At 38.9% G+C, this 16,982-nt stretch overlaps 1 protein-coding gene across 4 annotated transcripts in view; it reads right to left on the bottom strand.

The window, feature by feature from the left end:
• The window catches only part of Dip2c (disco interacting protein 2 homolog C), a 368,984-nt gene that overhangs the window by 70,025 nt on the left and 281,977 nt on the right, over positions 1-16,982 (bottom strand). For 2 of the 4 annotated variants that reach the window (XM_013114670.3, XM_013114672.3), the window contains 4 exons: positions 16,019-16,227; positions 7,914-8,028; positions 6,156-6,357; positions 16-137 (listed from right to left, as the gene is read on the bottom strand). In XM_013114670.3, coding sequence (XP_012970124.1) covers positions 16-137; positions 6,156-6,357; positions 7,914-8,028; positions 16,019-16,227 — 648 coding nt within the window. The remainder of the gene's footprint in view (positions 1-15; positions 138-6,155; positions 6,358-7,913; positions 8,029-16,018; positions 16,228-16,982) is intronic. The other 2 variants (XM_013114671.3, XM_005071771.4) reach the window with 1 other exon arrangement.

Here is a 16,982-nt window from a genome sequence, read left to right as displayed (position 1 = left end):
AATTTGAGCTCTGACCTCGGTTCTCACCTTCCGGGCCTGGTCATTGTCCTCTATCTGACCCAAGTCTCTGCCACTAGCCTGGGCAATCCTCTTCCCAGACACCAGGTTTCCCACCATCACAGAGGCAGGACCAATTTCTGGGAAAAAAAGACAACAACAATCTTAAAAGATATAAGTGAAATTCTTTTTAACAGGACTCTTAGTCAATTAATAAAGAATTAACCTAGGGAAAACACTGTGAAAGACCCAGCTTTGAGTCACTCTTATTACTCTTATTACAAGAGATAGCAAAGAAATAATTGATGTGTTTGTGTTGGTCAAAATGAACAAACCTGGATGAGGTTACACAGGAGTGATATTTTCAACACATAGAAAACCCGTTAGCACTCCATGGCTGATGCTTCTACTGTCTAGCATTAACCCAACAAGTGATGATGCATATTCATATGTGATTGTAAAAGTGGTACAGAGGATAAATACAGGATATAAAACCAGGGTGCACTTCACTGAGAAAGACTTCTGGATTATACCTCTTGTTTTCTGCTATTAGGACCTATAAAAAGGGTTGATTCAAACTAAAAAAATGATAACACATTTACCTACTGGAATAGATTCAGAGATACTCATGAAAGGACATGATAAGGAATCACTTATTGTAGAGTTTACTGACCAGTGAGGTTTGAAGTGTTCCATTAGGCCTACAATGAGATGTAAAGAGTGAGCCCAGAAGTCACTATAAAATGAAAGGTTTTTTTTTTCACTCCACTGTTAACAAGCTCAATGAACATTCTTTCTACCACCCCCTCCCCTGCATGCATGCATGCGCTAGCGTGTGTGTGTGTGTGTGTGTGTGTGTGTGTGTGTGTGTGTATTGGAGGAGGTACTGAGAAGGGAGAGGAAAAAGATATTTAATAAAATAATTACAGTACAAAGACTGAGAAGATGGATTGGGGATTAAGGAAATTACTATGCAAGTGTGAGTAGTGGAGTTCAAACTCCCAGAACTCATAAAAAAGTTAGGTGGGTGTGGTGGTCCACCTGTAATCTCAGTGCACAGGAGGCAGATAAAGAGGCAGAGACATCTTTGAACAAGCTGGCTAGACCGATAAGCTGAATCAACAACCTCTGCAGTCAGTAAGAGTACATCCCTCAGCGTATTAGGTGATTAAAGATGTGTCACATCAAACTTTGATCCTTCACATTCAAGCATGCACAAGTGTACCCACACATGTGAATATGCACACAAAACACACCACAGACAAAAAGGAAAAAAATCACAGAATAAAATAACAAAGGTAGCATAATCAATTTGTATTTAACTTTCAGTTTGATGAAATTTAAGTTGGCCACTGGTAAATCAAATTACTACTTAAATGTCTGATGGTTACATTCTATGTTTATCAATCAAGACATATGCATTATTTACTATGCACAAAGAGCTGAGTGTCCTGCAGCTTAACCAGGAGATGATGGGACATATAAAATAAGATGACGAGATTCACATCAATGGATATAGAGGCAGAGAACAAGACACAGAATGGGCCACTAACCATGACAACCACAATGACCATTATTCTGACTTCCCCTTGAAAACCTTTAGAATGCTCACTCAGATCACAAAGCACTCTAGTACCTGCTCATTCTTTAGCCGACTATCCAAGTTGAGCACAGGGCCACAGGGCCACTATTCTACAGACATGCTCAATTAGTTTGCCAGAAAATGCTCAGTTTCTCATAGCTGCTGGGGAGAAGGTGGGTAGAAATTGAGAGGTGATGAGTCTTTGATAGACTTTGGGGGTTTTGACTGTTAGTGCCTTTGGTATGAGGTCAGACTGTTTCAAATACTCAGCTTAAACATTTACCAGCTCCCCCATATGGTATCTGTGGGCAGACTAAATTCCTTTTCTTGGTTCTTACTGAAGTACTATGAAAGAGAAATCTTTTTCACATTTAACAAAACAAAACTCATTTCTAGTAATGCTCTGCTTGCTGGATGAATGGAGTGATGGCTGTGGGAGAAGTCCATTCATGAATTGTTTTATGCAAGAACATTAATCTTTCCTGGAGCTGAATCCTTACTCATTAGCCATTTGTTTTCTACCTTTACTATTTATTAATGATGTATCTTAATGCTCTGTCCTTGGAGACTCAGGACTGGCAAGATATATGCTCTAAAAGTTATCTTGAAACCTTCCTTAACTGGTATAAAGATGATTCCATTATGAGTTTGAGAATTCAAGCTCAAGATTATTTTGAGAAGACACAGAGTCCCCACAATGACTTACTTAGGGTGTCTTTGTTATTTGTGAACTATCTCCCCACTAAGGTTTACTTCTGTATATGTTCTTTCAAGGTAGAGTATGGGACCTTATGTCACTTTCTCCTCACATACATGTAAATGGAATTCTTAATTGGTCTAAACAATAAAAGTCCAAAGTCAGATATAGAGGAAAATGCTGAGAGATCAGAAGAAGGAGCAAGCCAAAGCCACCTTCAGCTCATTAGCTTCCCAGAGGAAAGGACAGTGAGTTCCTGTTTCTTCCCAGTTAATCCTCTCTCTATGCTCAGCCATCTCACTTCCTGTTTCTGCCCAACCATCTCACTTCCTGTATGTCTGTACAGACCTCCAGACCTCTATGGTTAGCTAACAGCAAGCCCCATCCTCTGGTCTTCAGACAAGCTTTATTTGTACAAGCAATATATTACCACACATAAAATTATGACTTAGTTTCCCAAAATGGTGCTTGGAAACTCCAAGTTTCGTTGCTGCATTTCTTTATAAAATATCTCAGCAGGAACTCATGATAGTTCTCCCTGTTGAAGCGAGGTGTGTATATATGAAATGCACTTACAGTTAATTACTGTCCCACAATCTAAAAGCATCAAACTGAGATACACCCCAAAAATTGTGTGCTTGAGATTCATGATTACTCTCTTATGTTTCCATTCATATTTGTGCATCTGAAAGCTAGCAAGAATATCACCAATATTCTTGAATTATGACCAAACAATGCTTGACCAGTTGAAACAAGCTATAAATTTTTATTTGAGACACCAGCAAGACACACAATTCTGAAACACAAGTAACATCTTTCCCTTCTTGTGCTGGACCTTCTGCATGGGTCTCCTTAGTGTTCTTTAGCTATTCTGATGGATCATCCTCAGGCATACAGTAGCTGTGGACTTGGATCTTTCCTGGCAATTGTTGCAGGTTGTTGATAGTTTCTACAAAGGTCTTTCTATACTTCTGTGCCCAGGTTTTTAATAACATTACACTACTACTAACTGAATAAATAATCTGCCCATAGAAAAAACAATTTTGTTGTTTATGAATCTGTATTTTAAGAGTTCTATTTGCAGCTCACAGCAAAACCTTTACTCATATTTGGCTACAGTCAGTGTTTGCTCTGGATGCCAGTAGCATACCAGTTCAGAGTAATTTTAGATATTTTTTCAAAAGGGGCCTTTAATTCCCTCACCATATATTTAGAAAATGAGGCCCCAAGGCAATGTACTCCAAGACTATTACAGATCACCAGCAAATCTAGAGAGTCATATACAAATGAGTCATAGAGCCTCAGCTTAGTTGCTATCCAGTATTTGTTGACGGGATGGGGGGTAAGGAAGGATAGAACGAAGGTATAAAAAATAAGAGAGGAAGAAACAAGACATTGCTTAGCGTTTGAAAAGCCCTGGGTTCTAGTTGCAGAATGAAAGAAGAAAAAAATGTCTTTTGGAGACAATTATATAACTATACCACACATACACACACGCCCGCGTGCACGCACACATGCATATATATAATTTCTTCCTTGATTTAATGATCACATACAGCTTTATTGAGTAAGTGCAGTATTAAAGTATTAATCAATAAAACAATCATTTCCCTCTATCCCTAATGAAAGCATCTTTCTTTAGGTGTACTGACCTTCACTCCAGCCTTAGACCAAGGTCTTTTCCTATGAGTTGATTTTTCCCAACCACTTAATTTCTTAAGATTGAACAGCTGAGGCCAGTCATTATGAAATCATATTATTTACTTGCAAATAATTCTCTGTATAATAAATAGTTATCCTGAGGCTTCATGTGGTATTGAATTGGCCAGCTTTGCTGTGGAACTACTGTTAGTAGGGTCACTAGGGCCAGGCCTCCCACCACTAAAGCCATCAAAAATGATAGAAAAGATTATCTAGTCACCTTTAATTTGATACTTAAGACACATTAGTGAGTACTGACAGAAGAATGAAATCTTAATACTATAGCACCAACACACCTACAAAAAGCAAGCACTATATCATTTCCAGTGTTATTTATGTTCTCAGACAGTATAGGATAACAGAGGCTGCTTTCCATCCTTCTGTGAAGCTCTCTGGAGGGCAGTGCTTCCTATCTTCTGAAGGTTTGTATGTTAAAGCATTATTTATATTATACAATTTAAAGAAATGTATACTTTAGTCAGCTACAGCTCTACATTTACTACAGAAATCATATAGATCAAGAGCAGTGAGAATATATATATATATTATAGAAGGAAAGAAATAGAGGAACTCGAGAACATAAGAAAAAATAGAGACAGAAAAAATTTAGGTGTGGTACACATCTGTAATCTGGCACTTGGGAGACTGAGACAGGAGAATTCTAAATTTAAGGCCAGACTGGGCTACATACCAAGACCCTGTCTGAAAAAGAGATAGGAAGAGAAGGGAGGGGGAAAGGAGAGAACAGTGAAATCAGATAGCAACAAGAAAAGTTAACCCAATGTATCTGGAAAACCAACCAATCAACCAACCAACCAAACAAACAAAAAAACCACTTCCTATGTTCTTTTGCATACTTAAGCATGGTTACACTAGGGGAAATCACACTCCTCAGCTGCATAAATTACACTCTGCCTACCATGCAATAATCCCAGAGATGCAGAGTTAATGAAAACAAGGGTTTACAATCTGAAGGCATGGATTCAAGTCCTCAGCTAGCTATATGTTTGGCCAATCACGTCTCTCCTTCAAGTTCTACATTCTTGATCTGTCAATTTGAGAAGGTTACTCGCCTGTTTCATTGACAGACCTATGTCCTGGAGATGTGCAGGCAGTCTGCACCCTCAAGACCTGGTCACCTTTGAAGAGCACCCAGGATGAGATTGTCAGAAGTAGGTTGCATGTATTCAGGCACCTTTAGAATGACTTGCTAAAGACTTAATGCCCAACAGTACCATTCTTTAACAGGTGGCAGTAAAAGATCCCAAGATAGGCTTAAGAAACAGGTGGGTAATTTTGAGGTACAGAGTACCTCACCTAAATTTAGATTCTGTGTTAGACACATTGTAGCTATGTAATGTTGGATAAAACAACCTCTCTGTGGTTCATCTTCTTCATCTGTACAATGAAGAGCAGCCTTTTCATTGGGTCCCTTGAGAACTAACAGATTAGCACACACAGAGACTGCGATGAGGGGATGGTAAACACCATATCATATTTGTCTAGCTTTGGTCTTGTCTGAATGTACCAGACCCTCTGCTATCAAGTTATCAGGAGAGTTCTTGCTTCCTAATTTCCTACATTCTGACAATAAATTCACTGACAAGTGTGTGATATTTAGTAACATTTGACTGATTTAGTAACTATGAGAAGCACGCCTGATGAAAGATGTGTTCCTAAACTGTCAGCCATTGAGACAACAGTCTCAGTCAGAAATAAACAGAATACCTAATGTTTCAAAGTGTTATCCTACAACTTTCACTCCTAAATTAGCCGCATAAAACCTGTAAGGGTGAATTACCCAGATACTGTACACAAGGACCCTACCTAAGGAGTTTATGTCTAGTCTAGGGCTACCAACAGGTGACTGCACATTACCAGTCCCCTAGCAGTGATATCCAATGAGAAGGCTGCACACCTCTTCAATCCACATGTTCTGTACAGACTACCTGAGTAGACTACACGGTTTCAGCAGAGCTGCTACATCTCACCCATCCACGTAAAAAGATATCTTATGAGGAGAACATACTGCTTGGGAGCGTGCAACATGTGGAGAACATGAGTGCAGAGATTACCAGTATTTACAGATGTAGCCCTTTCCAAGATTGCTATTGACAGGACATAGCTTATAGAGTCCATTCAAGGCTATGTCAAATCATGTAGGGCTACAAGGCATACCTGGCTGCTTCTGCCGTGGTTTAGGTAAATTTGTGACACAGGTATGTGGGCACATCAGGACATTGCAGGGGTGGAGGGAACCCTCCAGGAAAAGCTGCTTTGTTTCAGACAAATGGATGCCACCAAGTGGAGTTTTGGGAAGGGTATTTGCTGGTACCAATGCCAGGCAATAAACTCCAACTTGATGTATACTGTCAATTGCCTGAAAAATAAGAAAGAGACAGTAATGTTAAAATAGGATCTATAAGCCGAAATAGTACACAGTGTATTACTTAGGTTTTTTGTTTGTGTATGGGGGTATAGTGTGTGTGTGTGTGTGTGTGTGTGTGTGTGTATAAGTGTGTGGAACAAAGGACAACCACTGGTATTGTTTTTTAAGTACTGCCTACTTTTGTTTATTTATCTTGTTGAAGAAAGGGTCTCTTACTGGCCCAGAATTTGCCAATTAGACTAGGCTGACTGGACAGTGAGATCCAAGGATCTGCTTATCTCTGCCTTTCCATCAATATGATCACAAGACCACACCACTGTGTCTGGCTTTTTTACATGGCATCTGGGGATTGAGCTCAGGTCCTTATACATGCACAGCAAGTACTTGACCCACTGAGCTGTATCTCCTATCCTCTCCATTTTGAGTTCTTACTTTTTTAAAATTGAGACATAGCCACACACACTATAGCCCAAACTGATCTTGAACTAGTGGCAATCCTCCTGACTCAGTTTCTGAAATGCTGGAATTAAAGGAATGAGTCAATTTAAGTTGCCTTTGTAAATAACTGCATGCACACACAAAAACCTTGTCTATACAAATGCCCATAAAGGAAAAATTAGTCACAAAAGAAAGATTCATTTTCTCTAATGGAGTCTTACTTGGTATATAAACTACACTTAATGGTAAGCCTAGCAGTAGACAGCCAACATAAATGGACTCAATGCTATTTTTTGGAGGGTTTTGTCTCATAATGCTTTGCTGGGCTTTTTTTTTTTTAACCATAAAGGTCTTTTGCTTATTCATTATGCTTTCCAATTTTGTGTTTTTATGGGATTTTAGTGTGTGCAAGTGTGTATATCTCTGTGTGTGCATGCATTTTTTGGCTTCTGTTTGTTTTTGTCCTTGTCAGTCAGTCTGGTCTCCTTCTCCTTATGTGTGTGTATGTGTGCTAGTGTTTAGTTGCCTGTTTTCTAATGAGAGAAACAAAGAATGTAGATCTGGGTGTGTGGAGAAGTAGGAGGATCTGGGAAAAGCTGTAGGAGGGAGAATCATGATCGGAATATACTGTATGAAAAAAAATCTATTTTCAGTGAAAATTAAAATTATAAAAAGCCCATGGTCTACTACACAGTATATATTACAAAAGTATGCATGGTATGGACAGTGCTCTGGGTGTACAAAAGCCAAAGGAAGAGATGGTTTTCTCACTACAATAAAAAGGTTGCATAATTTCACAAAGGGCTATTGGAAAACCATAAAATTTAAAAGGGGTTCTGGAAAAAAGAGGATATATTATCATGATTGTAACAACACATGCTTGTTGTCCTCCAATATAACTACTAAGAAGCAGTTTTGCAGTTCCTGACTTCTACCCTTGATCTGCTCAGTTTGTTTCTGGACACCGCACAGAATTTCCAATCAGGCAGTTTAAACAATAGAAGATGGACATATGGGCAAAGGAATGGTTGACAAAGATCAAGCCACAATCTCTTGGTGAATGAGAAAAGCAGGAACTACTTGAAAGCTTTAAGACATAGCCATACTACCTGGAGTACTCTGCTCATCCACTGAAAACTGTCTTCCTCTGTGGAGTCCGGCCTCTGCTCAGCCACAATCACTATCCTTTCATCATGGAGGACAGTAACAGAGAACACAGCTATCCTGCAGAGACAGAGGGAATGTGGTGAGTATAGAGACCTGCTTCCAAGGACTCCTACAGCATTAATGACTTTTAATCAAGATTAATTACGCAAATCTCAGATTCCTTCATCAATGCAGACTAGTCCCAGACTCCCACACATGAAACAATGTGAGAAAAGTTTGGGGGAGAGGGGAAACAATGCACACCTAACACTAGAATGCTGTCTGCCATCGCCTTAAGGTTTGGAGATGAGGTTATGGGTGTACCCAATATGCAGTCAAAATAGCTACAGATGAAGCCCAACATAAAATAGTAAATAAACTTACAATCTTACAACATTTTTGCATGTGATTTTTTTTAAAGCAGGGGGTAGCTCAACAGCATAGTTGCCCAAACAGGCTATGACTAGAGAGTGAGTTTATGTATGATTAGCAGAATGTTCAGTATTTGGAGACCAGTATCAGTCTTTCTTGAGTAAAGTAGTCCTTTCCCTAGCAGCAGAAAAGTTTGTTTGCAACTAACGATTCTTTGCTCAAATTCTCCTGCTTTGTATGGCCAGCATACAATTGCAGTAACTGAAGACGTACATGACACACCTCCCCTTTCAAAAATAGGTTCCCTGTTGTTGAATATTTGTTTATACTGTAAAAATGTGTTTCTGCCTAAGGTGCCTTCTGATTGGTTTAATAAAGAGCTAAATGGCCAACAGCTAAGCAGGAAAGATAGGTGGGACTTTCAGACAGAGAAAAGAAACTTGAGATCATTCCAGGCATATGAGAGACACCAGTCAGATGTCGAACCAGCCAGATGTGAAACAAGTCAAGACACATAAAATGGGATTGAGGTAAAAAGTCATGTGGTAAAATGTAGATTAATAAAAAATATGGGTCAATTTAAGTTATAAGAGCTAGTTGAAAACAAGCCCAGGCCAGAGTTCAAGCTTTCATAATTAATAATAAGTCTCCATGTCATTATTTGAGAGCTCGATGGAGAGACAAGAGAAAGATTCCTTACATATGGCAGTATCCCATATGTATGCCATATGCTATTGGATATGGCACCTCCAACGTAGGGGCATGTATTCCCGACCTGAGAAAGCTTTAAGAAAAAAAGTTCAAAACATGCAAACACAAAGCCAGATGTGTCTTTCTAATCCTGCAGTCTCTTAGGCAGGCCACTGTGTACAGATATGCAGCTCCCTCCCATTGCCTATGGGCTTGAACCAACCAGCACCATGTGCAGAGCCTTGCAGCTGGTTTAAGGTTTGGCTCACATGGTCAGAGAAGGCACACAGGTGCATAGTAAAGCAGTCCAGATCCAGAAAAACCTTTAAAAAGATACAGTAAAAAGTGGGTATAGACAGTCATAGAAAATAGTTTTAAAACAATAAGTCTTTAAAGGGAGTGAAGTAATATAAAAAAATAAGCCACATAAAGATGGGAAATACACAGTGTATCTGAATCCTATATGGTACTTTGTTGACTTTGAATTTTTAAAATATTACTGTACAAAAAGCAATAGCTACTGAAAGACATTAGATTATGGAAACTGCTAAGTTAAGCCAACCTATATATTTTAAGAATGTCTTAACTTCAAAATGGAAGTCAGAAAATATGTTGTGTTACAGGAGAGGCCTTTGTTTCCACAAAAAAATATGATTCTCTTCAAAGTTAATGAAGATCAGATTTGATTGGGAGTGACCTCCTGAAAATCTTGGCTACAGACATAAAAGAAGAAACCAAGAAAGACTACACAACAGATGACTTATATTCTGATCTCTCTACTATGGGAATAGCTCTGAGACTGGATAAGACAAGATAAATTTTGTTGGCTACAGAGTCCTCATGACTTATTATTGCATGCTATCCTTTTATATGTCATGGATAGTGGTTTGGTTATACAGTTCAAACTTAAGAAAGTGAACAGAGGCTTTTTATCCACTCAAACATAAAAAAATCTTTAACTGACTTGTACACACTGTATATTCCATACTTCTGTTAGTGCAGATATATGTACCCTTTAAAGTTTATACGTTTTCAGAAAAAAAGGACCAGACACCAATAAAGGCAAATAGTCCAGGCAATCCAGCCTCTTAGAATGTCTCTGTTGCAGTTTCATCAAAATTCTGCTTCCAGAACAACTTGAAATCTGCTAGTTCAAAATGGTCCTGCCTCACAGACTATCCAGCCAAGACTTCAGTAAGCTCTACACTTTCCCATCACACAGAGACTAAACAAAAAATAATACAGCTAGGTGGCTATTATCCCAATTTTCTCAGGGTCCACCAAAGACACCATCACCCCCAGACAACAGGAAGCAGTCTAAGTCACATGACTCCACATTCCCAAGAGATGAGGTAGGAGGTTTTTGGTCATTCAGTGGATTATGGATGTTTGTCAACATTTAGGGGGTTGGTTACAAGTTGTTATTGGTCATGATCAAAGAGGAAACTAAATAAAGGCAATTAGATTCAGAGATCTCATTCAGAAAAAAAGGGGAATATAGAAATTATAGGATAAAAGGGTAGATTGTTTAATCTACTTTCAAACTAAAAAAGCAACTACTAGTACCAAATATTTTACATTGGTATGTAATTTTATATACTGATACAGATTTAAGGTTATTTTTGTTATACTGTATATATGTTTCTACTATTGCTCAAGGTATTGTACCTATACAGCTCATTTAAAAGTTTAATGTATAATTAAAAAATACACATTAATAGTCATCTATAATAATCAAACTTGTAGTCATGTTAGGTAAGGTTAAGCAAAGACATGTTAGATATATAAGTGGTCTTCAAACATTTCAGAAACCTATAGACTTTGGCATTCAATATGTTTTGATAATATCAGTTTTTTCATGATAGTGAGACATATCTGCTCTTGGCAGCACCATTTACTTAAAAAAAAAAGGATGGTGGACATCAAAGAACCTCCATATGGATAGAGTTGCTTTCAATGTGTCAAAGATAGCCATTTGGGCAAGAAACTGCCCTTGCTCGACTGCTGACAGTAGGCTATCCAAATTGAACAAACAGGACACAAAAGAAGGTGACTGCTGAACTTGGCCAAGAAAAGGTAGGACAGTCCTTCAAAATTGTTGTTTCACAGAAAAGTCTATAAGATAATCTAAGCCTGTAGACCAAAGATAATGACAAAGTATTACAGAAGAATCATGGGGTGACTGTCCAGGCAGCCTTGATGTCTCTGTCATTTCTATAGTTTTGGAAGTTGCTTGCTCTGCACTTCCTGTTCATTCAAGTAATATTATACCCTTCTCGTATCTCTGATCAGGGTTGAAGAAAGACTAGATAGTTATACTGTTTTCTTTGTTATCAAATTTAGAAGAGAAACTCATAAAAGCTAAGTTGTTTGTCTAAGCAGATATTTTAGGATGGCAATAAATAGTTTAGGTATAAAACTTTGGACTTACCAAGACAGGATAGAATGGGGTAATTTCTCTGAATTTGCCAAATACAAATGGACTGAATATTATAAATGTTATTCTTACCTGATAATTGTTCTTATTGTATATAGTTTCACCATGTTAGAGTTAAAAACCCTTCCTTTATTTATTTATTTTTTTGGACAGTACCTGATAATTGCTCTTACTCTATATAGTTTTACTATGTTAGATTTAAAGTTTTTCCTTTTTATTTAGACAAAAATGGGAAAATGCTGTATGATATTTGTATGCCGTGTGAAAATGTATTGCTGTGACTTGTGTAATAAAGAGTAGAATGACTGATAGCTAGGCAAGGAGGACAGGCAGGATTTCTGGGGAGAAAAAGGAAGAGGAAGAGGAATTTAGCTGTGCAAATTATACCAGAGAGACACTAATGAGACATAGGAGTTAGACATACAGAATGAAATAAAGGTAAAAAGCCACATGTTAAAATATTGATTAAAAGAAGCAGGTTAATTTAAGTTATAAGAACTAGTGGGACAAGTCTTAGCTAAGCCTGAGCTTTCATAATTAATAGTAAGTCTCTGTGTCATTATTTGAATTCTGGCAGCCAAAAGAAAAATCCAAATACAATTCCTGTTTTCCAGTTTCTTTTTTCCCCCAAGGGTTTTTTTTTAATTCTTTGAAAATTTCATGTGTATCTTTCTCATATCCACCATTCTACTCTCTCTAACTCCCTTCCTCATCCACATCACATCTCTCTCCCAACATCATTTCATTTTCTTTTAAATAATCAACTGAGGCCAATTAGTGCTGCCCATATGCACATAGGTATTGGGTCATTCACTAAGGCACAGGTAACCTGCCAGTGTATATCTCCTCCCCAAAGAAAACTGAACCTGCAATTCTCATCAGCTAGCCATCAGCTGTCAATAGCTTCCTATTTCATGCTGTAATTTTAAAGTAGCTTGTGCAGGTCTTGCATAGGCAACCACAGCTTGTCTGTGATTTCCGGTTCTAGTTTTAAAGATAATTTACAGGTGGCAATGGTACAGTCATACACCTACAAACTGGTAAGTGTGCTAAACTCAAGTCACATCTAGAGGAGCTTTTGATTTCTCCTAAAGCACCAGAAAGTTCAGAAAAAGATCCAAATGTAACTAACATTGGCTGAGTGCCTACTATGTGTCAAGCAAAGTAGGTAGGTAGAAAGAGAACCACGGGGCACAGAAACATACAAACAGGCACTTTTTTTTTTTACATAAATTATGACTCACTGTTATTTCTGGGTCTCTTGGACTTGCACAGCTGCTCATTATAGATGTTTTCAAGATATTAAGTTAATGAGTGCCCCAATGAGTTCATATTAGTTCTTGAGGAATCACAATTTTAAAAAGACCTCAGTGTTCACTGAGTCTACAGGCTTCAATTTGATTTAAAAGGAAACTGAGTCCAAATAAGTCTAAGGAATTTTTGCAACCTTTAAGCCCTATTCAACTCTGCTGGCTTAGTTTTATATGAATTCAATACAAACTAGAGTCATCAGAAAGGGAGCATCAATGGAGAAAATGCTTCTATTAAGATCAAGTTGTAGGCAAACCTGTAGGGAATTTTCTAAATTAGTGACTGATATGGGAGAGCTCCAGCCCATTGTGAGTGGGACAACCCCTGAGCTAGTAGTCTTGAATTCTATAAAAGAAAAAAGAGCAGTCTGTACAAGCCATAAGAAACAAACCAGTTGGAAGACCCCTGCTCCATTAGAGGCCATGCCAACCACCCCAACTCCAGGTAAGCCCTCTCCCCTGCTGTTCTCATCCCTCAGTGACTGTCCAGCCTACCCCTAACCACCTATCCTTTCTCCATTACTATATATCTACCCACCACTCCAGCAGAAATTCCCTGCTCCACCAGAGGCCATGCCCACCACCAGAACTCTCGAGACCACATCCCAGTTGCCAGAACTCTAGCCCCCAACTTGGTGGAAACGCCCCCCAACCCCCACTCAACCAGAGGTCACCCTAGCCATCAGAAGTTCAGCCCCCAAGTCAGGTGGACATCCTCTACACAATCACAGGCCATTGGGGCCAGAAGACCAGAGAAAAAACAGAAACGAAGGAATAAAACACCCATCCAACAAAAAAAAAAAACCTCATAAATCACACCTAGACCTGTAATCAGCCAAAACCCAGATGCCTAGACACTAGTGTAAGAACACAATCAACAACAGCTAGGGCAATATGTCACCATCAGAAATCAGGTATCCTACTATAGTTATCCTGAGTACTCCAACACAACTGAGGCATAAGAAAATGACCTTAAAACCAGCTTTGTGAAGATGAAAGAGGTCCTTAAAGAGGAAATTAATTAATCCTTAAAGAAAGCAAAGAAAAAACAGTTGAAGGAAACAAAAATGTTCAAGACCTGAAAAATAAAGATTCAAGCAATAATGAAAAGATAAAATAAGGGAATCCTGGAGATGGGAAATCTAGGTAAGCAAACAAGAATCACAGATGCAAGCATCAACAACAGAATATAAGAGATGGAAAAGACAATCTCAGGCACAGAAGATATGATAGAAGAAATTCATACACTGGTCAAAGAACATATTGAATCTAAAAAATTGACACAAAAACATCCAGGAAATCTGGGAAACTATGAAAAAAAACAAATCTAAGAATGATAGGAAAAGAATTCCAGCTCAAAGTTCCAGAAAGTTTTGTTTTTAACAAAAACATAGAAGAGGATTTCCTAACCTAAAGAAGGACATGTATATAAAGGTATAAGAAGCTTGCAGAACATCAAATAGATTGATAGATTGGACCAGAAAAGAAAGTCCCCTTGCCACGTAACAGTCAAAATACTAAACACAAAACAAAGAAAGAATATTAAAAGCTGCAAGGGGAAAAAACCAATTAACATATAAAGGCACCTCTATTAGAGTTACACCTGACTGAGATCTCAATGGAGACTCTAAAAGCCAGAAGAGCCTCTCTTGAAGACTCTAACAGACCAGAGATAGCAGCCCCCAAGTCAGGTGGAAATCCTCTACTCAATCAGGCCACTAGGGCCAGAAGCTTTCAATTACCCTAGAGGGAAAAACAAGATATTCCACGATAAAGTAAAATTTAATCAATACCTAGCTACAATTCTGCCCTTTAGACGGTACTAAAAGGAAAACTGCAACCCAAGGAGGTTAGTTACACCCAGAAAAATCTCATATTACCAAAGTCAAAGCTAGGGACGGACACACACACACACACACACACACACACACACACACACACACACATGCACGCACACAAGCATGCACGCACACAAGCATGCACGCACACAGCACACATACCATCACCACAACCAAAATAACAGGAATTAACTATCATTAGTCATTGATATATCTCAATATCAGCACACTCAATTCCCCCAATAAAAAAGTCAGACTAACAGAATGGGTGGGAAAACAGTATCCATCCTTCTGCTACATACAAGAAACACACACCTCAACATCAAAGACACACATTACCTCAGAGTAAAGAGACAGAAAAAGATTTCCCAAGATAATGAATGGCTCTAAGAAAAAATATAGTGTAGTCATTCTAATGTCTAACAATAGACTTCAAACCAACATTAATCAAAAGAAATGGGAAAGACACTTGATACACAAAGGAAACATCCACCAAAATGATCTTTCTATTCTTTCTTGTTTTGTTTTGCTTGTGATTTGAGACAGGGTTTCTCTGTGTAGCCCCGGCTACCCTTGAACTAACAAAGATTCACCTGCCTCTGCCTCCCAAGTGCTGGGATTAAAGGCATTAGCCACCACACCAGGTGATCTTTCAATTCTTAGCATCTTTGCTCCAAAGCAAGCAAATCCACATAAAGAAGAAAAACTTCAAAAGCTTAAATCACACATTGACCCTCACACAATGATAGTGGGAGACTTCAATACTTCAATCTAACCAATGGAAAGGTCATCCAGACAAACACTAAGCTAGGTCCTCTGAATACATGTTATGTTTGAATAGCTTGGTGTTTTTGTGGGATACCTAACCATAGGAGGGGGGGACATGTCTCTGACTCTTTTCCCTCTCTTGAACTCTTTTTCTCCTACTGAGTTGCTTTGTCCAGCCTTGATATGAGGGTTTGTGCCTAGTTTTATTGTAAGTTCTTAAGCCTTATTTAGTTGATATCCTGGAAGGCCTGCGTTTTTGGTTTTGTTTTGTTTTAAAGAGAAATGGAGGAGTAGATCTGAAGGAGAGGGGAGGTGATGGGGGGGCTGGGATGAATAGAACGAAACTGCAGTCAGGACTTAATGAATGAGAGAAGAAGAAAATGAAAAAAAAAAAAAGGCAGCAGCAGCAAAGCCAGCAAGCAGCACTCCTCCATGGCCTCTGTATCAGATCCTGCCTCTAGGTTCTTGTTCTGCTTGAGTTCTTGCCCTGACTTCCATCACTGATGAACAGTAATGTGAAAAGTAAGCCAAATAAACTCTTTCATCTTCAAATTGCTTTTCATTATGGTGTTTCATAACAGTAAAAGTAATTCTAATTAGGAAAACCAATTATACCAAATTAAGTATCTAATTAGCACACAAGTACCACTAACCTTCCTCTGTAGACAAACTTCATGGGCTCTACAGCCAAGGCTGTAGCTACGATGTCATCAGCATTGTGTCTTCGTCCACTGACTACCATCAGACCGTCCATCTTACCCACTACAAAGACGAGGCCCCCAGGACCAACAAATCCCAGCAAACCTGTCCTTATGAATGGGTATTCACTGATTGGAGCACCAGAGCTTGTCATGGGAAATACCTAGAGGAACAAGGCAGTAATTAGGCCAACTCCAAAGGTTAGCAGGGTCTACAGTCTTGAGAGAGAGAGAGAGAGAGAGAGAGAGAGAGAGAGAGAGAGAGAGAGAGAGAGAGAGAGAGAGAGAGAGGGAGGGAGGGGGAGGGAGGGAGGGAGGGAGGGAGGGAGGGAGGGAGGGAGGGAGGGAGGGAAAATTTACTTCCCTACCTCTAATAACTATGTCAGCATGAGGTCATGGTGACTGTTTGACAGTCTACAAACAAACATGGTGTGATATTTAATCTTTGGGATCAGTAAGATTAATTACCTAGGAGATACAACTCTTGTCATACCAGAGAGCTTTACCTGATGGAAGATCCAATCTGTGGATGATACTATTCCATGGGCTGAGGGCTTAGACTGAATACAAAGAAAGCTATGCAAAAACAATCATCTCTTGGTGCTTTCTGACCATGAGTGTAATTGGATGACTTATCTCACATTCCTGCCACCATGGCTTCCTCATCATGATGGATTACACTCTCAAATTATAAACTATCTCTTCCCCTGAAGTAGTTTTTGTTAGTAACTAATGTATATGGACAACATTTCCTCTCATGTTCACCATAGGCTCAGCAAAGTTCTGTTGCTTCTGGGTGATGTGCATGGGCTACAGGAAGGTCTCTCACAGGCTCTGAGCATCCAGACAGGCAGCAGCCAGAAATCATTGCACTATGCTTAAGATACCATGTGAAAATGATTAATGAAGACTCAAGGAA

This window comes from Mesocricetus auratus, unplaced genomic scaffold, assembly GCF_017639785.1.
Source record: "Mesocricetus auratus isolate SY011 unplaced genomic scaffold, BCM_Maur_2.0 Super-Scaffold_100013, whole genome shotgun sequence".
Classification (NCBI taxonomy): domain Eukaryota; kingdom Metazoa; phylum Chordata; class Mammalia; order Rodentia; family Cricetidae; genus Mesocricetus; species Mesocricetus auratus.
This window is presented reverse-complemented; position numbering and strand designations above follow the sequence as displayed.